At 55.6% G+C, this 27,389-nt stretch overlaps 1 protein-coding gene across 1 annotated transcript; it reads left to right on the forward strand.

Moving 5' to 3' along the window:
- Positions 1 to 6,283: 6,283 nt before the first annotated feature.
- trim46 (tripartite motif containing 46) lies at positions 6,284 to 18,563 on the forward strand. The gene is made up of 4 exons (XM_031891287.1): positions 6,284 to 6,428; positions 14,197 to 14,496; positions 16,748 to 17,045; positions 17,281 to 18,563. Exons 1-4 carry the CDS (start codon positions 6,308 to 6,310, stop codon positions 17,654 to 17,656), a joined length of 1,095 nt encoding a protein of 364 aa, XP_031747147.1. The 5' UTR covers positions 6,284 to 6,307; the 3' UTR covers positions 17,657 to 18,563.
- The last annotated feature ends 8,826 nt before the right edge of the window (positions 18,564 to 27,389 follow it).

The raw sequence follows: 27,389 nt of genomic DNA on the forward strand, positions 1-27,389 counted from the left end.
CTAGGGGGATGCAGTAAGGGAATAGTAAGTGCCTCGCTCCTGGGCTAAAGTACTAGGGGGATGCAGTAAGGGAATAGTAAGTCCTGCTTCTTGGCTTAAAGTACTAGGGGGATGCAGTAAGGGAATAGTAACGCGCTGGCTCCTGGGCTAAAGTACTAGGGGGATGCAGTAAGGGAATAGTAAGCGCCTGGCTCCTGGGCTAAAGTACTAGGGGGATGTAGTAAGGGAATAGTAAGCGCCTTGCTCCTGGGCTAAAGTACTAGGGGGATGCAGTAAGGGAATAGTAAGTGCCTGGCTCCTGGGCTAAAGTACTAGGGGGATGCAGTAAGGGAATAGTAAAAGCGCGGCTCCTGGGCTAAAGTACTAGGGGGATATAGTAAGGGAATAGTAAGTGCCTGGCTCCTGGGCTAAAGTACTAGGGGGATGCAGTAATGGAATAGTAAGTGCCTGCCCTGGGCTAAAGTACTAGGGGGATGCAGTAAGGGAATAGTAAGCGCCTGGCTCCTGGGCTTAAGTACTAGGGGGAAGCAGTAAGGGAATAGTAAGCGCCCGGCTCCTGGGCTAAAGTACTAGGGGGATGCAGTAAGGGAATAGTAAGCGCCCGGCTCCTGGGCTAAAGTACTAGGGGGATGCAGTAAGGGAATAGTAAGTGCCTGGCTCCTGGGCTAAAGTACTAGGGGGATGCAGTAAGGGAATAGTAAGTGCCTGGCTCCATTGGCATAAAGTACTAGGGGGATGCAGTAAGGGAATAGTAAGCGCCTGGCTCCTGGGCTAAAGTACTAGGGGGATGCAGTAAGGGAATAGTAAGCGCCCGGCTCCTGGGCTAAAGTACTAGGGGGATGCAGTAAGGGAATAGTAAGTGCCTGGCTCCTGGGCTAAAGTACTAGGGGGATGCAGTAAGGGAATAGTAAGCGTCTGGCTCCTGGGCTAAAGTACTAGGGGGAAGCAGTAAGGGAATAGTAAGCACCTGGCTCCTGGGCTTAAGTACTAGGGGGATGCAGTAAGGGAATAGTAAGCGCCTGGCTCCTGGGCTAAAGTACTAGGGGGATGCAGTAAGGGAATAGTAAGCGCCTGGCTCCTGGGCTAAAGTACTAGGGGGATGCAGTAAGGGAATAGTAAGCGCCCGGCTCCTGGGCTAAAGTACTAGGGGGATGCAGTAAGGGAATAGTAAGTGCCGCGGCTCCTGGGCTAAAGTACTAGGGGGATGCAGTAAGGGAATAGTAAGCGCCTGGCTCCTGGGCTAAAGTACTAGGGGGATGCAGTAAGGGAATAGTAAGCGCCCGGCTCCTGGGCTAAAGTACTAGGGGATGTAGTAAGGGAATAGTAAGTGCCTGGCTCCTGGGCTAAAGTACTAGGGGGATGCAGTAACGCAATAGTAAGCGCTCGCCTTGCTCCTGGGCTAAAGTACTAGGGGGATGCAGTAAGGGAATAGTAAGTGCCTGCTCCTTGGCTAAAGTACTAGGGGGGTGTAGTAAGGGAATAGTAAGCGCCTGGCTCCTGGGCTAAAGTACTAGGGGGATGCAGTAAGGGAATAGTAAATGCCTGGCTCCTGGGCTAAAGTACTAGGGATGGCAGTAAGGGAATAGTAAGCGCCTGGCTCCTGGGCTAAAGTACTAGGGGGATGCAGTAAGGGAATAGTAAGCGCCCGCTCCTGGGCTAAAGTACTAGGGGGATGTAGTAAGGGAATAGTAAGCGCCCAGCTCCTGGGCTAAAGTACTAGGGGGATGCAGTAAGGGAATAGTAAGCGCCTGGCTCTGGGCTAAAGTACTAGGGGGATGTAGTAAGGGAATAGTAAGCGCCCGGCTCCTGGGCTAAAGTACTAGGGGGATGCAGTAAGGGAATAGTAAGCGCCTGGCTCCTGGGCTAAAGTACTAGGGGGATGTAGTAAGGGAATAGTAAGCGCCCGGCTCCTGGGCTAAAGTACTAGGGGGATGCAGTAAGGGAATAGTAAGCGCCTGGCTCCTGGGCTAAAGTACTAGGGGGATGTAGTAAGGGAATAGTAAGCGCCCGGCTCCTGGGCTAAAGTACTAGGGGGATGCAGTAAGGGAATAGTAGCGCCTGGCTCCTGGGCTAAAGTACTAGGGGGATGTAGTAAGGGAATAGTAAGCGCCGGGCTCCTGAGCTAAAGTACTAGGGGGATGCAGTAAGGGAATAGTAAGCGCCTGGCTCCTGGGCTAAAGTACTAGGGGGATGCAGTAAGGGAATGTAAGCGCCTGGCTCCTGGGCTAAAGTACTAGGGGGATGCAGTAAGGGAATAGTAAGCGCCTGGCTCCTGGGCTAAAGTACTAGGGGGATGTAGTAAGGGAATAGTAAGCGCCCGGCTCCTGAAGCTAAAGTACTAGGGGGATGCAGTAAGGGAATAGTAAGCGCCTGGCTCCTGGGCTAAAGTACTAGGGGGATGCAGTAAGGGAATAGTAAGTGCCCGGCTCCTGGGCTAAAGTACTAGGGGGATGTTAGTAAGGGAATAGTAAGTGCCCGGCTCTTGGGCTAAAGTACTAGGGGGGAATGCAGTAAGGGAATAGTAAGCGCCCAGCTCCTGGGCTAAAGTACTAGGGGGATGTTGTAAGGGAATAGTAAGTGCCTGGCCTGGCTAAAGTACTAGGGGGATGTAGTAAGGGAATAGTATGCGCCCGGCTCCTGGGCTAAAGTACTAGGGGGATGCAGTAAGGGAATAGTAAGTGCCCGGCTCCTGAGCTAAAGTACTAGGGGGATGCAGTAAGGGAATAGTAAGCGCCTGGCTCCTGGGCTAAAGTACTAGGGGGATGCAGTAAGGGAATAGTAAGCGCCCGGCTCCTGGGCTAAAGTACTAGGGGGATGTATAGGGAATAGTTAGTGCCTGGCTCCTGGGCTAAAGTACTAGGGGGATGCAGTAAGGGAATAGTAAGCGCCTGGCTCCTGGGCTAAAGTACTAGGGGGATGCAGTAAGGGAATAGTAAGTGCCTGGCTCCTGGGCTAAAGTACTAGGGGGATTAGTAAGGGAATAGTAAGTGCCTGGCTCCTGGGCTAAAGTACTAGGGGGATGCAGTAAGGGAATAGTAAGCGCCTGGCTCCTGGGCTAAAGTACTAGGGGGATGCAGTAAGGGAATAGTTAGTGCCTGGCTCCTGGGCTAAAGTACTAGGGGGATGTAGTAAGGGAAATAGTAAGTGCCTGGCTCCTGGGCTAAAGTACTAGGGGGATGCAGTAACGGATGTAGTGCCTTGCTCCTGGGCTAAAGTACTAGGGGGATGCAGTAAGGGAATAGTAAGCGCCCGGCTCCTGGGCTAAAGTACTAGGGGATGTAGTAAGGGAATAGTAAGCGCCTGGCTCCTGGGCTAAAGTACTAGGGGGATGTAGTAAGGGAATAGTAAGCGCCTGGCTCCTGGGCTAAAGTACTAGGGGGATGTAGTAAGGGAATAGTAAGCGCCTGGCTCCTGGGCTTTGTACTAGGGGGATGCAGTAAGGGAATAGTAAGCGCCTGGCTCCTGGGCTAAAGTACTAGGGGGATGCAGTAAGGGAATAGTAAGCGCCTGGCTCCTGGGCTAAAGTACTAGGGGGATGCAGTAACGGAATAGTAAGTGCCTTGCTCCTGGGCTAAAGTACTAGGGGGATGCAGTAAGGGAATAGTAAGCGCCCGGCTCCTGGGCTAAAGTACTAGGGGGATGCAGTACGGAATAGTAAGTGCCTTGCTCCTGGGCTAAAGTACTAGGGGGATGCAGTAAGGGAATAGTAAGCGCCTTGCTCCTGGGCTAAAGTACTAGGGGGATGCAGTAAGGGAATAGTAAGTGCCTTGCTCCTGGGCTAAAGTACTAGGGGGATGCAGTAAGGGAATAGTAAGTGCCTTGCTCCTGGGCTAAAGTACTAGGGGGATGCAGTAAGGGAATAGTAAGCGCCTTGCTCCTGGGCTAAAGTACTAGGGGGATGCAGTAAGGGAATAGTAAGTGCCTTGCTCCTGGGCTAAAGTAATAGGGTAATGTAGTAAGGGAATAGTAAGCGCCCGGCTCCTGGGCTAAAGTACTAGGGGGATGCAGTAAGGGAATAGTAAGCGCCTTGCTCCTGGGCTAAAGTACTAGGGGGATGCAGTAAGGGAATAGTAAGCTCCTTGCTCCTGGGCTAAAGTACTAGGGGGATGTAGTAAGGGAATAGTAAGCGCCGGCTCCTGGGCTAAAGTACTAGGGGGATGCAGTAAGGGAATAGTAAGCGCCTTGCTCCTGGGCTAAAGTACTAGGGGGATGCAGTAAAGGAATAGTAAGCGCCCGGCTCCTGGGCTAAACTACTAGGGGGATGCAGTAAGGGAATAGTAAGCGCCCGGCTCCTGGGCTAAAGTACTAGGGGGATGCAGTAGGGAATAGTAAGCGCCTGGCTCCTGGGCTAAAGTACTAGGGGGATGCAGTAAGGGAATAGTAAGCGCCTGGCTCCTGGGCTAAAGTACTAGGGGGATGCAGTAAGGGAATAGTAAGCGCCTGGCTCCTGGGCTAAAGTACTGGGGATGTAGTAAGGGAATAGTAAGCGCCTGGCTCCTGGGCTAAAGTACTAGGGGGATGCAGTAAAGGGGAATAGTAAGCGCCTTGCTCCTGGGCTAAAGTACTAGGGGAAGCAGTAAGGGAATAGTAAGCACCCGGCTCCTGGGCTAAAGTACTAGGGGGATGTAGTAAGGGAATAGTAAGCGCCCGGCTCCTGGGCTAAAGTACTAGGGGGATGCAGTAAGGGAATAGTAAGCACCGGCTCCTGGGCTAAAGTACTAGGGGGATGTAGTAAGGGAATAGTAAGCGCCCGGCTCCTGAGCTAAAGTACTAGGGGGATGCAGTAAGGGGAATAGTAAGCGCCTGGCTCCTGGGCTAAAGTACTAGGGGGATGCAGTAAGGGAATAGTAAGCGCCTGGCTCCTGAGCTAAAGTACTAGGGGGATGCAGTAAGGGAATAGTAAGCGCCTGGCTCCTGGGCTAAAGTACTAGGGGGATGCAGTAAGGGAATAGTAAGTGCCTGGCTCCTGGGCTAAAGTACTAGGGGGATGCAGTAAGGGAATAGTAAGCGCCTGGCTCCTGGGCTAAAGTACTAGGGGATGCAGTAAGGGAATAGTAAGCGCCCGCTCCTGGGCTAAAGTACTAGGGGGAAAGTAGTAAGGGAATAGTAAGCGCCCGGCTCCTGGGCTAAAGTACTAGGGGGATGCAGTAAGGGAATAGTAAGCGCCTGGTCCTGGGCTAAAGTACTAGGGGGCATGCAGTAAGGGAATAGTAACGCCCAGCTCCTGGGCTAAAGGTACTAGGGGGATGCAGTAAGGGAATAGTAAGCGCCAGCTCCTGGGCTAAAGTACTAGGGGGATGCAGTAAGGGAATAGTAAGCGCCTGGCTCCTGGGCTAAAGTACTAGGGGGATGCAGTAAGGGAATAGTAAGGCCGCCTGGCTCCTGGGCTAAAGTACTAGGGGGATGTAGTAAGGGAATAGTAAGCGCCCGGCTCCTGGGCTAAAGTACTAGGGGGATGCAGTAAGGGAATAGTAAGCGTCTGGCTCCTGGGCTAAAGTACTAGGGGGATGTAGTAAGGGAATAGTAAGCGCACCGGTCTCCTGAGCTAAAGTACTAGGGGGATGCAGTAAGGGAATAGTAAGACGCGCGGCTCCTGGGCTAAAGTACTAGGGGGATGCAGTAAGGGAATAGTAAGCGCCTGGCTCCTGGGCTAAAGTACTAGGGGGATGCAGTAAGGGAATAGTAAGCGCCTGGCTCCTGGGCTAAAGTACTAGGGGGATGCAGTAAGGGAATAGTAAGCGCCTGGCTCCTGGGCTAAAGTACTAGGGGGATGCAGTAAGGGAATAGTAAGCGCCCAGCTCCTGGGCTAAAGTACTAGGGGGATGCAGTAAGGGAATAGTAAGCGCCCAGCTCCTGGGCTAAAGTACTAGGGGGATGCAGTAAGGGAATAGTAAGCGCCTGGCTCCTGGGCTAAAGTACTAGGGGGATGCAGTAAGGGAATAGTAAGCGCCTGGCTCCTGGGCTAAAGTACTAGGGGGATGTAGTAAGGGAATAGTAAGCGCCCGGCTCCTGGGCTAAAGTACTAGGGGGATGCAGTAAGGGAATAGTAAGCGCCCGGCTCCTGGGCTAAAGTACTAGGGGGATGCAGTAAGGGAATAGTAAGCGTCTGGCTCCTGGGCTAAAGTACTAGGGGGATGTAGTAAGGGAATAGTAAGCGCCCGGCTCCTGAGCTAAAGTACTAGGGGGATGCAGTAAGGGAATAGTAAGCGCCTGGCTCCTGAGCTAGGGTAACTAGGGGAACGTAGCAGGGCATGTTAGTACCAGTAGTACCTGGGGTAACTAACCGCATTCTCTGCCCCCCCCCAGCATGCAGCGGGCAATAGAAGCCGTACAGACCTTCCGGCCGGCAGTTTGTGCCCCTCTGCCCCCATTCAAACTGGATGTGAGTCGGGAAATGAAGCTGCTCACGGACCTGAACTTTGTGAGAGGTAAACATGGGGTGTGGCTGGGGCAGAAGGGGTAAACATGGGGTGTGGCTGGGGCAGAAAGGGTAAACTGGGGTGTGGCTGGGGCAGAAGGGGTAAACTGGGGTGTGGCTGGGGCAGAAGGGGTAAACTGGGGTGTGGCTGGGGCAGAAGGGGTAAACATGGGGTGTGGTTGGGGCAGAAGGGGTAAGCTGGGGTGTGGCTGGGGCAGAAGGGGTCAAGCTGGGGTGTGGCTGGGGCAGAAGGGGTAAACATGGGGTGTGGCTGGGGCGAAGGGGTAAAGCTGGGGTGTGGCTGGGGCAGAAGGGGTAAGCTGGGGTGTGGCTGGGGCAGAAGGGGCAAGCTGAGGTGTGGCTGGGGCAGAAGGGGCAAGCTGGGGTGTGGCTGGGGCAGAAGGGCAGCTGAGGTGTGGCTGGGGAGAAGGGGTAAGCTGGGGTGTGGCTGGGGGCAAGAAGGGGTAAGCTGGGGGTTGTGGCTGGGGCAGAAGGGGTAAGCTGGGTGTGGCTGGGGCAGAAGGGGTAAGCTGAGGTGTGGCTGGGGAAGAAGGGGTAAGCTGGGGTGTGGCTGGGGCAGACAGGGTAAGCTGGGGTGTGGCTGGGCAGGAAGGGCAAGCTGAGGTGTGGCTGGGGCAGAAGGGGTAAGCTGGGGTGTGGCTGGGGCAGAAGGGGTAAGCTGAGGTGTGGCTGGGGAAGAAGGGGTAAGCTGGGGTGTGGTGGGGCAGAAGGGGTAAGCTGGGTGATGGCTGGGGCAGAAGGGGTAAGCTGGGGTGTGGCTGGGGCAGAAGGGGCAAGCTGGGGTGTGGCTGGGGCAGAAGGGAAGCTGGGGTGTGGCTGGGGCAACCTAGGGTGTGGCTGGGTCAGAAGGGGTAAGCTGGGGTGTGGCTGTTGCAGAACCCCCTCACTGCAGTGAGGGGGTTGGGCATGCCCCTGCGGGGGATGTTGGGTAGGGGGTTCCTCACGGTGAGGGCAGTGAGGGGGTTGGGAATGCCCTGCCGGGGGATGTTGGGTAGGGGGTTCCTCACGGTGAGGGCAGTGAGCGGGGTTGGGGAATGCCTGCCGGGGGATGTTGGGTAGGGGGTTCCTCACGGTGAGGGCAGTGAGGGGGTTTGGGGAATGCCCTGCCGGGGGATGTTGGGTAGGGTTCCTCACGGTGAGGGCAGTGAGGGGGTTGGGAATTCCTGCCGGGGAATGTTGGGTAGGGGGTTCCTCACGGTGAGGGCAGTGAGGGGGTTGGGGAATGCCCTGCCGGGGGACTTTTGGGTAGGGGGTCCTCACGGTGAGGGCAGTGGGGGGTTTGGGGAATGCCCTGCCGGGGGATGTTGGGTAGGGGGTTCCTCACGGTGAGGGCAGTGAGGGGGTTGGGGAATGCCTGCCGGGGGATGTGGGTAGGGGTTCCTCACGGTGAGGGCAGTGAGGGGGTTGGGGAATGCCCTGCCAGGGGATGTTGGGTAGGGGGTTCCTCACGGTGAGGGCAGTGAGGGGGTTGGGGAATGCCCTGCCGGGGGATGTTGGGTAGGGGGTTCCTCACGGTGAGGGCAGTGAGGGGGTTGGGGAATGCCCTGCGGGGATGTTGGGTAGGGGGGTTCCTCACGGTGAGGGCAGTGAGGAGGTTGAGGAATTCCTGCTGGGGGATGTTGGGTAGGGGGTTCTCCCGGTGAGGGCAGTGAGGGGGTTGGGGAATGCCCTGCCGGGGGATGTTGGGTAGGGGTTCCTCACGGTGAGGGCAGTGAGGGGGTTGGGGAATGCCCTGCCGGGGGATGTTGGGTAGGGGGTTCCTCACGGTGAGGGCAGTGAGGAGGTTGAGGAATTCCCTGCTGGGGGATGGTTGGGTAGGGGTTCCTTCACGGTGAGGGCAGTGAGGGGGTTGGGGAATGCCCTGCGGGGGATGTTGGGTAGGGGGTTCCTCACGGTGAGGGCAGTGAGGGGGTTGGGGAATGCCCTGCGGGGGAATGTTGGGTAGGGGGTTCCTCACGGTGAGGGCAGTGAGGAGGTTGAGGAATGCCCTGCCGGGGGATGTTGGGTAAGGGGGGTTCCTCACGGTGAGGGCAGTGAGGGGGTTGGGGAATGCCTGCCGGGGGATGTTGGGTAGGAGGTTTCCTACGGTGAGGGCAGTGAGGGGGTTGGGGAATGCCTGCCGGGGGATGTTGGGTAGGGGTTCCTCACGGTGAGGGCAGTGAGGAGGTTGAGGAATTCCCTGCGGGGGATGTTGGGTAGGGGGTTCCTCACGGTGAGGGCAGAGGGGTTGGGATGCCCTGCCGGGGGTGTTGGGTAGGGGGTTCCTCACGGTGAGGGAGTGAGGGGGTTGGGGAATGCCCCTGCCGGGGGATGTTGGGTAGGGGGTTCCTCACGGTGAGGGCAGTGAGGAGGTTGAGGAATTCCTGCCGGGGGATGTTGGGTAGGGGGTTCCTCACGGTGAGGGCAGTGAGGGGGTTGGGGAATGCCCTGCCGGGGGATGTTGGGTAGGGGGTTCCTCACGGTGAGGGCAGTGAGGGGTTGGGGAATGCCCTGCCGGGGATGTTGGGTAGGTGGGTTCCTCACGGTGAGGGCAGTGAGGAGGTATGGGGAATGCCCTGCCGGGGGATGTTGGGTAGGGGTTCCTCACGGTGAGGGCAGTGAGGGGGTTGGGGAATGCCCTGCCGGGGGATGTTGGGTAGGGGGGTTCCTCACAGTGAGGGCAGTGAAGGGGTTGGGGAATGCCCTGCCGGGGAATGGTTGGGTAGGGGGTTCCTCACGGTGAGGGCAGTGAGGGGGTTGAGGAATGCCCTGCCGGGGGATGTTGGGTAGGGGGTTCCTCACGGTGAGGGCAGTGAGGGGGTTGGGGAATCGCCTGCCGGGGGATGTTGGGTAGGGGGTTCCTCACAGTGAGGGCAGTGAGGGGGTTGGGGAATGCCCTGCCGGGGGATGTTGGGTAGGGGGTTCCTCACGGTGAGGGCAGTGAGGGGGTTGGGGAATGCCCTGCCGGGGGTGTTTTGGGTAGGGGGTTCCTCACGGTGAGGGCAGTGAGGGGGTTGGGGAATGCCCTGCCGGGGGATGTTGGGTAGGGGGTTCCTCACGGTGAGGGCAGTGAGGGGGTTGGGGAATGCCCTGCCGGGGGATGGTTGGGTAGGGGTTCCTCACGGTGAGGGCAGTGAGGGGGTTGGGGAATGCCTGCCGGGGGATGTTGGGTAGGGGGTTCCCTCCAGTGAGGGCAGTGAGGGGGTTGGGGAATGCCCTGCCGGGGGATGTTGGGTAGGGGGTTCCTCACGGTGAGGGCAGTGAGGGGGTTGGGGAATGCCCTGCCGGGGGGTTGTTGGGTAGGGGGTTCCTCACGGTGAGGGCAGTGAGGGGGTTGGGAATGCCTGCCGGGGGATGTTGGGTAGGGGGTTCCTCACGGTGAGGGCAGTGAGGAGGTTTGAGGAATTCCCTGCCGGGGGATGTTGGGTAGGGGGTTCCTCACGGTGAGGGCAGTGAGGGGGTTGGGGAATGCCCTGCCGGGGGATGTTGGGTAGGGGGTTCCTCACGGTGAGGGCAGTGAGGGGGTTGGGGAATGCCCCTGCGGGGATGTTGGCATAGGAGGGGTTCCTCACGGTGAGGGCAGTGAGGGGTTGAGGAATTCCGCTGCTGGGGGATGTTGGGTAGGGGTTCTCACGGTGAGGGCAACTGGGTGAGGGGTTGGGGAATGCCCTGCCGGGGGATGTTGGGTAGGGGGTTCCTCACAGTGAGGGCAGTGAGGGGGTTGGGGAATGCCCTGCCGGGGGAATGTTGGGTAGGGGTTCCTCACGGTGAGGGCAGTGAGGGGGTTGAGGAATGCCCTGCCAGGGGATGTTGGGTAGGGGGTTCCTCACGGTGAGGGGCAGTGAGGGGGTTGGGGAATGCCCTGCCGGGGGATGTTGGGTAGGGGGTTCCTCACAGTGAGGGCAGTGAGGGGGTTGGGGAATGCCCTGCCGGGGGATGTTGGGTAGGGGGTTCCTCACGGTGAGGGCAGTGAGGGGGTTGGGGAATGCCTGCGGGGTGTTGGGTAGGGGGTTTCCTCACGGTGAGGGCAGTTGAGGGGGTTGGGGAATGCCCTGCGGGGGATGTTGGGTAGGGGGTTCTCACGGTGAGGGCAGTGAGGGGGTTGGGGAATGCCCTGCCGGGGAATGTTGGGTAGGGGGTTCTCACGGTGAGGGCAGTGAGGGGGTTGGGGAATGCCCTGCCGGGGGATGTTGGGTAGGGGTTCCTCACGGTGAGGGCAGTGAGGGGGTTGGGGAATGCCCTGCCGGGGGGTTGGGTAGGGGGGATATTCCTCACGGTGAGGGAGTGAGAGAGGAGGGGTTGGGGAATGCATAGCCGGGGGGGGAGATAAGATTTGGGTAGGGGGTTCACTAGGTGAGGGCAGTGAAGGGGTTGGGGAATGCCCTCGAACACAGGGGATGATTTGGGTAGGGGGAGATAATCCTCACGGTGAGGGCAGTGAGAGAGGGGTTGGGGAATGCCCTGCCGGGGGATGTTGGGTAGAGAGAGAGATATAGAGAGAAGGGGTTCCTCACGGTGAGGGCAGTGAGGGGGTTGGGGAAATGATGCGGGGGGTGTTGGGTAGGGGGTTCCTCACGGTAGATATAGAAGAGAGCAGTGAGGGGGTTGGGGAATGCCCTGCCGGGGGATGTTGGGTAGGGGGTTCCTCACGGTGAGGGCAGTGAGGGGTTTGGGGAATGCCTGCCGGGGGATGTTGGAGTAGGGGGTTCCTCACGGTGAGGGCAGTGAGGGGGTTGGGGAATGCCCTGCGGGGATGTTGGGTAGGGGGGTTTTCCTCACGGTGAGGGCAGTGAGGGGGTTGGGGAATGCCCTGCCGGGGGATGTTGGGTAGGGGGTTCCTCACGGTGAGGGCAGTGAGGGGGTTGGGGAATGCCCTGCCAGGGGATGTTGGGTAGGGGGTTCCTCACGGTGAGGGCAGTGAGGGGGTTGGGGAATGCCCTGCCGGGGGATGTTGGGTAGGGGGTTCCTCACGGTGAGGGCAGTGAGGGGGTTGGGGAATGCCCTGCCGGGGGATGTTGGGTAGGGGGTTCCTCACGGTGAGGGCAGTGAGGGGGTTGGGGAATGCCCTGCCGGGGGATGTTGGGTAGGGGGTTCCTCACGGTGAGGGCAGTGAGGGGGTTGGGGAATGCCCTGCCGGGGATGTTGGGTAGGGGGTTCCTCACGGTGAGGGCAGTGAGGGGGTTGGGGAATGCCCTGCCAGGGGATGTTGGGTAGGGGGTTCTCACGGTGAGGGCAGTGAGGGGGTTGGGGAATGCCCTGCCGGGGGATGTTGGGTAGGGGGTTCCTCACGGTGAGGGCAGTGAGGAGGTTGGGGAATGCCCTGCCGGGGGATGTTGGGTAGGGGGTTCCTCACAGTGAGGGCAGTGGAGGGGGCTTTTAGGGGAATGCCCTGCCGGGGGGATGTTGGGTAGGGGGTTCCTCACGGTGAGGGCAGTGAGGTTGGGGAATGCCCTGCCGGGGGATGTTGGGTGGGGGTGTTGCTATCCACGGTGCACGAGGGCACGTGAGCAGGGGTTGGGGAATGCCCTGCGGGGGATGTTGGGTAGGGGGTTCCTCACGAGTGAGGGCAGTGAGGGGGTTGTGGAATGCCCTGCCGGGGGATGTTGGGTAGGGGGTTCCTCACGGTGAGGGCAGTGAGGGGGTTGGGGAATGCCCTGCCGGGGGATGTTGGGTAGGGGGTTCCTCACGGGGCAAGTGAGGGGGTTGGGGAATGCCCTGCCGGGGGATGTAACTATGTGACACGTGACGGATCATGCTAATGGTGGATGGGGCAGTTGGGGCAGGTAGGGCAGTGGATATACCCCACAGTGGGAGGGGCTCCTTACCTTGGCTCATCCCACATTTCACCCTCTCAGAGCTGCTTGTCCCTCTCTCTGTTTGTAGATTCTCAGTACGACCCAGAGGCCAATGGAGGGCAGAGGCAAGTTACTAAGCACAGGAGTCTCTAAACTGACTTTCTACCCCCCCCCCCCCCCGCGCCCTACGTACCCCACAACTCAGCTTCTAGGTCCCTAAAGTGGTATTGATTGGGCAACACCCCCAGCAGTGTTGCCCCATGGAACCTTCCTCATTCCTGCATTTACCCCGTCCCCTGGTACCTCCCAGTCCCACCAATTAGTACTCATTATTCTAGCCAAGGTACTCCCTAACCCTCCCTGGCCAATGATACTCCTTACCTTCTCCCTGGCCAATGATACTCCTTACCTTCTCCCTGGCCAATGATACTCCTTACCTTCTCCCTGGCCAATGATACTCCTTACCTTTTCCATGACCAATGATACTCCTTACCTTCTCCCCGGCCAATGATACTCCTTACCTTCTCCATGAGGCCAATGATACTCCTTACCTTCTCCATGAGGCCAATGATACTCCTTACCTTCTCCATGAGGCCAATGATACTCCTTACCTTCTCCCCGGCCAATGATACTCCTTACCTTCTCCATGAGGCCAATGATACTCCTTATTTCCATGGCCATGATCTCCTTACCTTCCCGGCCAATGATACTCCTTACCTTCTCCCATGACCAATGATACTCCTTACCTTCTCCATGAGGCCAATGATACTCCTTACCTTCTCCATGACCAATGATACTCCTTACCTTCTCCATGAGGCCAATGATACTCCTTACCTTCTCCATGACCAATGATACTCCTTACCTTCTCCATGAGGCCAATGATACTCCTTACCTTCTCCATGACCAATGATACTCCTTACCTTCTCCATGAGGCCAATGATACTCCTTACCTTCTCCATGAGGCCAATGATACTCCTTACCTTCTCCATGAGGCCAATGATACTCCTTACCTTCTCCATGAGGCCAATGATACTCCTTACCTTCTCCCCGGCCAATGATACTCCTTACCTTCTCCATGACCAATGATACTCCTTACCTTCTCCATGAGGCCAATGATACTCCTTACCTTTTCCCTGGCCAATGATACTCCTTACCTTCTCCATAAGGCCAATGATACTCCTTACCTTCTCTATGACCAATGATACTCCTTACCTTCTCCATGAGACCAATGATACTCCTTACCTTCTCCATGACCAATGATACTCCTTACCTTCTCCCCGGCCAATGATACTCCTTACCTTCTCCATGAGGCCAATGATACTCCTTACCTTCTCCCCGGCCAATGATACTCCTTACCTTCTCCATGAGGCCAATGATATTCCTTACCTTCTCCATGAGGCCAATGATACTCCTTACCTTCTCCATGAGGCCAATGATACTCCTTACCTTCTCCATGACCAATGATACTCCTTACCTTCTCCCCGGCCAATGATACTCCTTACCTTCTCCATGACCAATGATACTCCTTACCTTCTCCCCGGCCAATGATACTCCTTACCTTCTCCATGAGGCCAATGATACTCCTTACCTTCTCCCCGGCCAATGATACTCCTTACCTTCTCCCCGGCCAATGATACTCCTTACCTTCTCCCCGGCCAATGGTACTCCTTCCCCCCTATGTTTGCCATGTTTTCTCCATGCCCAGCTTGTCTGTCTCCTGCAGTCTCTCTGTGTCACCCCTACATTTCCATTCACCCCACTTTCCTGCACTAACACCCCTCTGGCCCTTTCCTACTATGTACTTACCTTTCCAGGCTCTTGGGACTGACCCGCGTGTTCCTGCTCGCTCTCTCTGGGATCTGCATTAACAAGATCTCTCCTTTTCTCTCGGCATGAAATGCCCCTTGTGCCCCTTTTCTACCCGGTGGGCAAGGGAATATCCCAAGCTCTCATTAATACCCCCCTCCTGGTCTCTCCCTGCAGCGCCAGATGCCCCGGTCATAGATACCCAGCGCACCTACGCATACGACCACATATTTCTAAGCTGGCGATTGCCCCAGGATTCTGCCCCCGCCTGGCACTACACCGTGGAATTCCGTAAGACGGATCCCAAGCACAAGGGCCTCAAACTGTGGCAAAGGCAGGAGGAGATCTGGGCGCTCAGCACGGTGTTAGAGGCCCCCGACACCGACAGCGTCTACGTACTGAGAGTGAAGGGCTACAACAAGGCCGGCTACGGGGAGTACAGCGAGGATATCTACCTGCACACCCCCCCTGCCCAGGGTAAGGGCAATACTGCACTGCTGGGGCACAACCTGGGCTCATTTGCACCATTTGGAAACTGCCCCTTAGTTGACTGACTGCTTTTTCATTCAACCATTAACCAAAATACATTGTACGTCCGACTCCTGGGCTGTTCTCTTTCCCACAGTCAGGAAGGGGCGGGCTTGGTCCCTGGGGGAGGTTCCTGCCTGACCATGGGGAAGAGAGCAGCCCATGAGCAGGAAGTACAGAGAATCAGAGCTCTGTACCTGGGTAAGTACTGGGGGGAGATTGGATTCACTTACCCGGGGGGGGGGTTCCTGCCTGACCATGGGAAAGAGAGCAGCCCAGGAGCAGGAAGTACAGAGAATCAGAGCTCTGTACCTGGGTAAGTTACTGGGGGGAGATTGGATTCACTTACCCAGGGGAGGTTCCTGCCTGACCATGGGAAAGAGAGCAGCCCAGGAGCAGGAAGTACAGAGAATCAGAGCTCTGTACCTGGGTAAGTACTGGGGGGAGATTGGATTCACTTACCCAGGGGGAGGTTCCTGCCTGACCATGGGAAAGAGAGCAGCCCAGGAGCAGGAAGTACAGAGAATCAGAGCTCTGTACCTGGGTAAGTACTGGGGGAGATTGGATTCACTTACCCAGGGGGAGGTTCCTGCCTGACCATGGAAAGAGAGCAGCCCAGGAGCAGGAAGTACAGAGAATCAGAGGCTCTGTACCTGGGTAAGTACTGGGGGGAGATTGGATTCACTTACCCAGGGGGGGGTTCCTGCCTGACATGGAAAGAGAGCAGCCCAGGAGCAGGAAGTACAGAGAATCAGAGCTCTGTACCTGGGTAAGTACTGGGGAGATTGGATTCACTTACCCAGGGGGAGGTTCCTGCCCTGACCATGGGAAAGAGAGCAGCCCAGGAGCAGGAAGTACAGAGAATCAGAGCTCTGTACCTGGGTAAGTACCTGGGGGGAGATTGGATTCACTTACCCAGGTGGAGTTTCCTGCCTGACCATGGGAAAGAGAGCAGCCCAGGAGCAGGAAGTACAGAGAATCAGAGCTCTGTACCTGGGTAAGTACTGGGGGAGATTGGATTCACTTACCCAGGGGGGGGGGGGGGTCCTGCCTGACCATGGGAAAGAGAGCAGCCCAGGAGCAGGAAGTACAGAGAATCAGAGCTCTGTATCTGGGTAAGTACTGGGGGGAGATTGGATTCACTTACCCAGGGGGGGGTTCCTGCCTGACCATGGGAAAGAGAGCAGCCCAGGAGCAGGAAGTACAGAGAATCAGAGCTCTGTACCTGGTAAGTACTGGGGGGAGATTGGATTCACTTACCCAGGGGGGGTTCCTGCCTGACCATGGGAAAGAGAGCAGCCCAGGAGCAGGAAGTACAGAGAATCAGAGCTCTGTACCTGGGTAAGTACTGGGGGGAGATTGGATTCACTTACCCAGGGGGGGGGTTCCTGCCTGACCATGGAAAGAGAGCAGCCCAGGAGCAGGAAGTACAGAGAATCAGAGCTCTGTACCTGGGTAAGTACTGGGGGGAGATTGGATTCACTTACCCAGGGGGGGGTTCCTGCCTGACCATGGGAAAGAGAGCAGCCCAGGAGCAGGAAGTACAGAGAATCAGAGCTCTGTACCTGGGTAAGTACTGGGGGAAGATTGGATTCACTTACCCAGGGGGAGGTTCCTGCCTGACCATGGGAAAGAGAGCAGCCCAGGAGCAGGAAGTACAGAGAATCAGAGCTCTGTACCTGGGTAAGTACTGGGGGGAGATTGGATTCACTTACCCAGGGGGAGGTTCCTGCCTGACCATGGGAAAGAGAGCAGCCCAGGAGCAGGAAGTACAGAGAATCAGAGCTCTGTACCTGGGTAAGTACTGGGGGAGATTGGATTCACTTACCCAGGGGGAGGTTCCTGCCTGACCATGGGAAAGAGAGCAGCCCAGGAGCAGGAAGTACAGAGAATCAGAGCTCTGTACCTGGGTAAGTACTGGGGGGAGATTGGATTCACTTACCCGGGGGGAGGGGGTTCCTGTTCTGACCATGGGAAAGAGAGCAGCCCAGGAGCAGGAAGTACAGAGAATCAGAGCTCTGTACCTGGGTAAGTACTGGGGGGAGATTGGATTCACTTACCCAGGGGGGGGTTCCTGCCTGACCATGGGAAAGAGAGCAGCCCAGGAGTAGGAAGTGCAACATATCCAAGCTCTGTACTTGGGTTGGTACTGGTGGAGCCTCCACTCTCCGACCGTCTTCTCTCTCATCTTCTTCTCCAGTCTTGAACTTCTTCTTGGACAGCAGCTGTGGTTTCCCTCGTGACCGGCTGGTGGTAAGTAAGGACCGGCGGGCAGTACGCAGCGTGCCCGGAGTACCCATGCTCTTTGCGGCCGAGAGACTGATGACCAGTTGCCACGTGTCCATGGAGCTGGTTCTAGGAGATGTGGCCATCACACAAGGACGCTACTACTGGGAATGTTCGGTGGACCCCAGCTCCTACGTGCTGAAGGTTGGTGTGGGGCAGGAGAGTAAACTGCAGGAGCTGTTCCAGATGCCCCAAGATGTGGCCAGCCCCAGGTGAGTGGCATATACTGGTGTTCCTCAAGCTCAGGGAAGTTGGGGTAGGAAAGTTCTGGCAGATGAGGTGGGTCAGTAGGGGTTGCAGGTCATGGGGCAGTTGAGAGCCTTGGTCAGGGGGTGCATGGGGCAGTTGAGAGCCTTGGTCAGGGGGTGGCATGGGGCAGAGGGCAAGTTTCAGGCAATGATGATGCAGAAGAAACATCCTTCACCCTAATGATGTTGCCCCCAGTAGGTACGATCCCGACAGCGGGCACGATTCCGGGGCAGAAGATGCCGCCCTCGACATGTCTCCGGCCTTCGCCTTCCTGACGATCGGAATGGGGAAGATCCTCCAGCCTCACGGTTCCCCCCCCAACTCTAGGGATCCCACCGGTTGCACCATCCCGTTGCCCCCGCGACTCGGAGTCTATTTGGACTATGAGAAGGGCCGCGTTGGCTTCTATGACGCCGTGTCTCACCGTAGCCTATGGGAAGGCAGCGTAGACTGCTCCGGCCCCGTATGCCCCGCCTTCTGCTTTATTGGGGGAGGGGCCCTTCAGCTGCAGGAGCTGGTGTCAATCAAACATGAACGGAAAGTGACGATTGGTGGGTTCACTAAATCAGAGTGACCCTCACTGGGGCAGACTCCAGACCGTTACTTGCCCCAGCCTGTGGGGCGCACATCATGCTGAACAGAGGAGCCACAAGGCAAAGACGGGGAATCTAGTGGCCACGTGGCTAATGCCAGACTGAGTGACTGAGGCGGCAGTGGGACTTGCCCTCTGCCCGATGTATGAAACTTTATTATCTGTGCCAACCAGTAGCACCTTCTCAGGCCTGTGCCAGTCTCACCCCTCCCTCCATCTCTGTGCCACCATGTCTGGGCTGGACCCACTGCCTGCTGTGCCCCCCTGCCAACTCCTCTGTGCCCCCCCGCCAACTCCTCTGATCCCCCCTGCCAACTCCTCTGTGCCCCCTGCCAACTCCTCTGTGCCCCCTGCCAACTCCTCTGTGCCCCCCTGCCAACTCCTCTGTGCCCCCTGCCAACTCCTCTGTGCCCCCCCGCCAACTCCTCTGTGCCCCCCCGCCAACTCCTTTTTGCCCCCCCTACCAACTCCTCTGTGCCACCTGCCAACTCCTCTCTGCCCCCCCGCCAACTCCTTTGTTCCCCCCCCTGCCCAACTCCTCTGTGCCACCTGCCAACTCCTCTGTGCCCCCGCCAACTCCTTTTTGCCCCCCCTACCAACTCCTCTGTGCCCCCTGCCAACTTGTCTGTGCCCCCCTGCAACTCCTCTGTGCCCCCCCTGCCAACTCCTCTGTGCCCCCCTGCCAACTCCTCTGTGCCCCCCGCCAACTCCTTTTTGCCCCCCCTACCAACTCCTCTGTGCCCCCTGCCAACTCCTCTGTGCCCCCACCAACTCCTCTGTGCCCCCCCACCAACTCCTCTGTGCCCTGCTAACCACCCTGTGCCCCAATATCTGTATCCCCTCTGTGCCCCACTAACCACCCTGTGCCCCAATATCTGTATCCCCTCTGTGCCCCACTAACTACCCTGTGCCCCAATATCTGTATCCCCTCTGTGCCCCACTAACCACCCTGTGCCCCAATATCTGTATCCCCTCTGTGCCCCACTAACCACCCTGTGCCCCAATATCTGTATCCCCTCTGTGCCCCCATTCTAGATTCACTAACCTTTCTGTGAGCAAAATTGCCCCCCACTTACACTTTACCTCTACTTCCCTCTGACCCCCAGTAACTACCCTCCTGCCCATTCTGTACCCCCATCCCTGCCCCAGTGAGCCCTGTACCCCTCTGTGTGCCAAGCAGCCGTCTCCGTATCCCCAACAACCCCCTGAAGTTTCCCACCCAGTGTCCCCTTTCCCCATTATTCCTTTCTCTGCCTCCCTGGCACCATTTTGGCATGGCTGCCCCCCCTCACTGTGTGGGTGCCCAGAGCGGTGCCACGCTGCCCCCCCTCACTGTGTGGGTGCCCAGAGCGGTGCCACGCTGCCCCCCATCACTAGCGCTGAGAATAATTGAATGCACTTTTTTTAGAGGAAGTTTTTCTTTTTGTAGAAACGACGTCTTCCTTTTTGTATGGGGCTCGGCTCAGGGTGGCGCCCCCAACCAGCAAGTGCGGAACTGCGGCACGCATGCACCCACGCAATGCTCACGTAGTGGCCCGGGTGGCTAGTAGTTACATTGCATGTCCGGCTCTGGTTGCCCCCCCCCATTATCCGCTTTATTATTATTTATGTATTTAACTCATTTATTTGCCCCTTGGGCTCTAAAAATCCCATCCCCCCTTTTTTATAACCAGCCCCCCCGAAGTGATCTCCCCCACAGGTGCCACAGGTAACAGGTAACTGCGGGTGTGGGGGGGTAATACAGAAACGCTGGTGGGAGGTGCATCCGTGCAGAATCACATGACTGTACAACAGCTGGTCTATAGAGTGAAGCAAAACGACACCAAGAGAAATAAATGTCAAGCACTTGCACAGACTCTCGGCTCATCCTCTGTCTCTCGGTACTGCCCCCAGTGGCCACTCCCTGTACCTACTACCCCAGTGGCCACTCCCTGTACCTACTACCCCAGCAGCCACTCCCTGTACCTACTACCCCAGTGGCCACTCCCTGTACCTACTACCCCAGTGGCCACTCCCTGTACCTACTACCCCAGCAGCCACTCCCTGTACCTACTGCCCCCAGTGGCCACTCCCTGTACCTACTACCCCAGTGGCCACTCCCTGTACCTACTACCCCAGCAGCCACTCCCTGTACCTACTACCCCAGTGGCCACTCTGTGTACCTACTACCCCAGCAGCCACTCCCTGTACCTACTGCCCCCAGTGGCCACTCCCTGTACCTAGTACCCCAGCAGCCACTCCCTGTACCTACTACCCCAGTGGCCACTCCCTGTACCTACTACCCCAGCAGCCACTCCCTGTACCTACTGCCCCCAGTGGCCACTCCCTGTACCTACTGCCCCCAGTGGCCACTCCCTGTACCTACTGCCCCCAGTGGCCACTCCCTGTACCTACTACCCCAGCAGCCACTCCCTGTACCTACTGCCCCCAGTGGCCACTCCCTGTACCTACTGCCCCAGCAGCCACTCCCTGTACCTACTACCCCAGCAGCCACTCCCTGTACCTACTGCCCCCAGTGGCCACTCTGTGTACCTACTGCCCCCAGTGGCCACTCCCTGTATCTACTGCCCCCAGTGGCCACTCCCTGTACCTACTACCCCAGCAGCCACTCCCTGTACCTACTGCCCCCAGTGGCCACTCTGTGTACCTACTGCCCCCAGTGGCCACTCCCTGTACCTACTACCCCAGCAGCCACTCCCTGTACCTACTGCCCCCAGTGGCCACCCCCTGTACCTACTACCCCAGCAGCCACTCCCTGTACCTACTGCCCCCAGCGGCCACTCCCTGTACCTACTGCCCCCAGCGGCCACTCCCTGTACCTACTGCCCCCAGTGGCCACTCTGTGTACTTACTGCCCCCAGTGGCCACTCTGTGTACCTACTGCACTGACAGGAAGTGACTGTGTAACCCATAGCAACCCATCAGCAGATAGAATTTACTTGTCCCCTTTGAAGGCAAACATCTGATTGGTTGCTATGGGTTACTAGACCTTGTGCAAGCTTTCAGACTTTTGCATGTGTAGGGCATTAGGCTGGAGGCACAAGGGGCTTATATCAAACAATGACCTTCCTGAAAGCTTCACTAGGGGGCGCCAGAACGGGTAAAAAAGGCCTTCATAGACCAGCCAATAGGAGGCAGTGGGTGTGGCTTCTGATGCTTTTCTTTATTCCCACCCCTTTTGTACACTGACTCCTCCCAGTGGTGTCACTATAGAGGGGCGTGGCTGGAATGGGGTTGTTTGGTTGGTGTGGGCAACAATTTAGATGGGGGGCAGTTACATGGTAATTCCAGTTCCTTCCCACCGACTGGCACTGTATCCAATGCGCAATATCCAATACCCCAATACCCCACAATATCCTTTGCATTGCAGTTGGGCGTTTGTGCCAGCAGGTGGCGCAAGAGTGTTACTATGGGAACCATTGAAACAGTGATACACAGGGCCCTGCTCAGCAGAGCTTGCAATCTAACAGGAGAAGGGGTGTGGGGATTGGGCAGGCTCAGGAGTCGGCGGGGGAGAGAGGTGGCACCAAGACTGGCACTTACTGGGCAGCAGGGGCACAGGGTGTATAGGGAGGGGATGCCAAGCTAGATGCCCCCTAGGTTGGTGAATGCCCCCCCCCTGTATGGGCACCTTTGCAGCTACTGCAGCATCTTAGCCTGCGGCCAGCGCACTAATACGGGGGCTCTATAGGCAAAAAGACCAGTTGCGTGGAGGCAATTTCCCCCGCAGGGCAGCAGGGGGCGCAGTGGATTCACCAGTCAGTGAATAGAGAAACTTGTGACTGTGGGTAGTTTGTGGGGCTGGGCACTCAGGGGCAGTTATACTGGGGGGCACAGCTCAGCATGGGAATGTTACACTCCTGCAAGCCAACTGTGCCCCCCTGCCCCCCCCCCCCTCACCAACCTGCCCTGTGTGTCTGTGCCAGGGGCACCCAGTGTGACGGAGCCCTGACCCGGGCATCATGTGACAGCGGAATTACTGGTTTCACCTTCACAGGGCAGCGAGCTCAGGGATTTCATTTACTGCCCCCGGGGTTGTTACTGAGGTGCCCCCCCCCCAGGGCAGTTCCCTTCTTCATATTCATATTATAAATATATAAGGGGGGGCACTATATATAAATATATAAGGGGGGGCAGTAATGAAATAGAGAAAGTACAGGGAAGAGCGACTAAGCTGATAAAGGGAATGGGCTCAGTTATGGGGAAAGGCTGGCCCAGTTGGGATTGGTTACACTGGGGGGGGGGGCAGTTAAGGGGGGGTCACTATATATAAATATATAAGGGGGGGGCAGTAATGAAATAGAGAAAGTACAGGGAAGAGCGACTAAGCTGATAAAGGGAATGGGCTCAGTTATGGGGAAAGGCTGGCCCAGTTGGGATTGGTTACACTGGGGGGGGGCAGTTAAGGGGGGGGGCACTATATATAAATATATAAGGGGGGGGCAGTAATGAAATAGAGAAAGTACAGGGAAGAGCGACTAAGCTGATAAAGGGAATGGGCTCAGTTATGGGGAAAGGCTGGCCCAGTTGGGATTGGTTACACTGGGGGGGGGCAGTTAAGGGGGGGGGCACTATATATAAATATATAAGGGGGGGCAGTAATGAAATAGAGAAAGTACAGGGAAGAGCGACTAAGCTGATAAAGGGAATGGGCTCAGTTATGGGGAAAGGCTGGCCCAGTTGGGATTGGTTACACTGGGGAAGGGGCAGTTAAGGGGGGGTCACTATATATAAATATATAAGGGGGGGCAGTAATGAAATAGAGAAAGTACAGGGAAGAGCGACTAAGCTGATAAAGGGAATGGGCTCAGTTATGGGGAAAGGCTGGCCCAGTTGGGATTGGTTACACTGGGGGGGGGGGGCAGTTAAGGGGGGGTCACTATATATAAATATATAAGGGGGGGGGGCAGTAATGAAATAGAGAAAGTACAGGGAAGAGCGACTAAGCTGATAAAGGGAATGGGCTCAGTTATGGGGAAAGGCTGGCCCAGTTGGGATTGGTTACACTGGGGAAGGGGCAGTTAAGGGGGGTCACTATATATAAATATATAAGGGGGGGCAGTAATGAAATAGAGAAAGTACAGGGAAGAGCGACTAAGCTGATAAAGGGAATGGGCTCAGTTATGGGGAAAGGCTGGCCCAGTTGGGATTGGTTACACTGGGGGGGGGCAGTTAAGGGGGGGTCACTATATATAAATATATAAGGGGGGGGCAGTAATGAAATAGAGAAAGTACAGGGAAGAGTGACTAAGCTGATAAAGGGAATGGGCTCAGTTATGGGGAAAGGCTGGCCCAGTTGGGATTGGTTACACTGGGGAAGGGGCAGTTAAGGGGGGGTCACTATATATAAATATATAAGGGGGGCAGTAATGAAATAGAGAAAGTACAGGGAAGAGCGACTAAGCTGATAAAGGGAATGGGCTCAGTTATGGGGAAAGGCTGGCCCAGTTGGGATTGGTTACACTGGGGGGGGGTCACTATATATAAATATATAAGGGGGGGGGCAGTAATGAAATAGAGAAAGTACAGGGAAGAGCGACTAAGCTGATAAAGGGAATGGGCTCAGTTATGGGGAAAGGCTGGCCCAGTTGGGATTGGTTACACTGGGGGGGGGGCAGTTAAGGGGGGGTCACTATATATAAATATATAAGGGGGGGGGGGCACTATATATAAATATATAAGGGGGGGGGGCACTATATATAAATATATAAGGGGGGGCACTATATATAAATATATACGGGTGACTATGGCTCGTATGTGTGGGTGTTGGGCTGACGGTTGGGCAGTAGGTGAGTAGAGGTGGGTGACAGTTGGGAACCCTCTCGGCGCCCCTTTAATGGCATCTGTGCCAACGTGAGAGTGAATCGGGGGGGGGAGCGGTCTCACCTGGGTGTGACTGTCTCATTGTTTGGATCTGGCAGTCACAGGGGAAAGTGACGAGAGTAATAAACACATGAATATTTACTCGCTGTGCTTCCTCTTTCCCCGTATGGGACTAATTGCCCCGCCTGGGCCCCCGCCAACATACAGTGGGGCATCAGGCTGTTCCTGCTTAACCCTATTGTACTGGAACGAGGGCTGCTGATACTGACCAGCTCTGATTGTATAATGGCAAAGTACTGAGCTTATTCCTACCCCATAGTGACAGCAGGAACTGCCCCGGCCTATGGCAGCTCTCTGCCCAGACTGGGGGTAGGACTCGGGGGTAAATGTAATGCTGGGAGGCATATTGGGATATACTGGCTGTAGGGCTGGGGTTTGTTTATAGGGGGATCTATTTACTGACTGATATGAGCGGCTCCTACATGAACTTTCCAGCAGGGGAATGACTGGTTATTATAGAGTCATATCAGCTGTTTGTATTGGGATCTATTTACTGACTGATATGAGCGGCTCCTACATGAACTTTCCAGCAGGGGAATGACTGGTTATTATAGAGTCACATCAGCTGTTTGTATTGGGATCTACTTACTGACTGATATGAGCGGCTCCTACATGAACTTTCCAGCAGGGGAATGACTGGTTATTATAGAGTCACATCGGCTGTTTGTATTGGGATCTATTTACTGACTGATATGAGCGGCTCCTACATGAACTTTCCAGCAGGGGAATGACTGGTTATTATAGAGTCACATCGGCTGTTTGTATTGGGATCTATTTACTGACTGATATGAGCGGCTCCTACATGAACTTTCCAGCAGGGGAATGACTGGTTATTATAGAGTCACATCAGCTGTTTGTATTGGGATCTATTTACTGAATGATATGAGCGGCTCCTACATGAACTTTCCAGCAGGGGAATGACTGGTTATTATAGAGTCACATCGGCTGTTTGTATTGGGATCTATTTATGACTGATATGAGCGGCTCCTACATGAACTTTCCAGCAGGGGAATGACTGGTTATTATAGAGTCACATCAGCTGTTTGTATTGGGATCTATTTACTGACTGATATGAGCGGCTCCTACATGAACTTTCCAGCAGGGGAATGACTGGTTATTATAGAGTCACATCGGCTGTTTGTATTGGGATCTATTTACTGACTGATATGAGCGGCTCCTACATGAACTTTCCAGCAGGGGAATGACTGGTTATTATAGAGTCACATCGGCTGTTTGTATTGGGATCTATTTACTGACTGATATGAGCGGCTCCTACATGAACTTTCCAGCAGGGGAATGACTGGTTATTATAGAGTCACATCGGCTGTTTGTATTGGGATCTATTTACTGACTGATATGAGCGGCTCCTACATGAACTTTCAGCAGGGGGAATGACTGGTTATTATAGAGTCACATCAGCTGTTTGTAAATTGGGGATCTATTTACTGACTGATATGAGCGGCTCCTACATGAACTTTCCAGCAGGGGAATGACTGGTTATTATAGAGTCACATCAGCTGTTTTGGTATTGGGATCTATTACTGAATGATTATGAGCGGCCTCCTACATGAACTTTCCAGCAGGGAATGACTGGTTATTATAGAGTCCATCGGCTGTTTGTATTGGGATCTATTTACTTGACTGATATGAGCGGCTCCTACATGAACTTTTCCAGCAGGGAATGACTGGTTTTATAGAGTCACATCGGCTGTTTGTATTGGGATCTATTTACTGACTGATATGAGCGGCTCCTACATGAACTTTCCAGCAGGGGCGAATGACTGGTTATTATAGAGTACATCGGCTGTTTGTATTGGGATCTATTTACTGAATGATATGAGCGGCTCCTACATGAACTTTCCAGCAGGGGAATGACTGGTTTATATAGTAGTCACATCAGCTGTTTGTATTGGGATCTATTTACTGACTGATATGAGCGGCTCCTACATGAACTGATATGAGCGGCTCCTACATGAACTTTCCAGCAGGGAATGACTGGTTATTATAGAGTCACATCAGCTGTTTGTATTGGATCTATTTACTGAATGATATGAACGGCTTCCTACATGAAACTTTCCAGCAGGGGAATGACTGGTTATTATAGAGTCACATCGGCTGTTTGTATTGGGATCTATTTACTGAATGATATGAGCGGCTCCTACATGAACTTTCCAGCAGGGGAATGACTGGTTATTATAGAGTCACATCGGCTGTTTGTATTGGGATCTATTTACTGAATGATATGAGCGGCTCCTACATGAACTTTCCAGCAGGGGAATGACTGGTTATTATTAACCATCCAACTGAACTCTTCAGTAAAATAATTTGTGGGTTTGTTTCATAGTAGCTGTGGTTGAAAAAGTACATCCAGTTCATCCTTATGTCCAAGCATGGGGGGCACATATAAATAACTGCTATGGGGGCTCCATACCTGATTGACATTAACACCAAATTAGCTTTTTAACCGAATCCTCATTATATTTAGTGATTTCCCGGCGACGTCCAATTGGGTTCCCCCCCCTGGAAGGAGCAGCCCATGTTGATAGGGGGGAGATGTTATATACAATGATTCATTCATTCCCAGAGCAGTGAGGGGGCAAGTCATGCGTATCATCCCCGGCCCAGGATTATTCCCAAACTGGTAGAGAAATGGGGGCCGTGGGGGGGCCACAGAATAGTTCTGGCTGCTGTGCCTCCCAGAATGCTTTGCAGACATTCCCTGCATCCATTGGGTGTGTAATAGGAGAGGGATCAGAACCAGCTATGCAGTGAGGGGGGGTAACGGCGCGGGGGGGGGGGGCGAATCTGCACAGGAAGAGGGGGATTAGAAGGAGGGAGAATGTGCAGAGAAAGGGGGGGTCTGACTGCAGAAAAGGAGAGGAAAACAGTACAGAAGGAGGTGGGGGTTTCTGCACAAAATGTGCCGCCCCTGCATTATTCCTGTCCTGTAGGCCCCACCCCTGCATTATTCCTGCCCTGTAGGCCCCGCCCCTGCAGTATTCCTGCCCTGTAGGCCCCGCCCCTGCAGTATTCCTGCCCTGTAGGCCCCACCCTGCATTATTCCTGCCCTGTAGGCCCCGCCCCTGCAGTATTCCTGCCCTGTAGGCTCCGCCCCTGCATTATTCCTGCCCTGTAGGCCCCGCCCCTGCATTATTCCTGCCCTGTAGGCCCCGCCCCTGCATTATTCCTGCCCTGTAGGCCCCGCCCCTGCATTATTCCTGCCCCGTAGGCCCCGCCCCTGCAGTATTCCTGCCCCATAGGCCCCGCCTCTGCATCACGGGTTCCTTTGCCCAGTAAAAATGCGATGTTTTTGCTGAATAATCCCGTAAATCCCAGGGGACACACTGGGGCAGATGAAAGGGAGTTGCTGTATTTGTAGAGCAAACATGACAAGGAAACAGCCGGCCGAGTCTATAATTAGAGGAAAAACAACCAATAACGTCAGCATGGCAGCTCCCTGATAACATGGTGATAACATGATCCCTGCCCCGCCCCTTTCCCAGGTACTTACTGCAGTGAGTCGCTCCCCACAGTGCCCCTTCCCTACCCCCATACCCTACTAACTGCCCCACTGGCCCCTAATAGTGGGAGGTTGGTAGTGCCCTGTGGTGCCCCCCGGGGTATTTATTGCACGTTTGTGCCCCACACACCGCACACAAGGAGATATGGTACCACAATGCACTCTAGGGCTCTGGGTATCATTATCATTGTCTCCATGGCGACGGTTGCCATGTCTGTATTATGGGATAGATAAGAGGCAGCAACACAGCGGCGCCTGTGGGTAATATCCCCACCCTCAGGCACGGTGCCCCCCCCCCGACTGGCACAGACT

Source organism: Xenopus tropicalis, chromosome 8 (genome assembly GCF_000004195.4).
Source record: "Xenopus tropicalis strain Nigerian chromosome 8, UCB_Xtro_10.0, whole genome shotgun sequence".
NCBI classification, from domain to species: Eukaryota; Metazoa; Chordata; class Amphibia; order Anura; family Pipidae; genus Xenopus; species Xenopus tropicalis.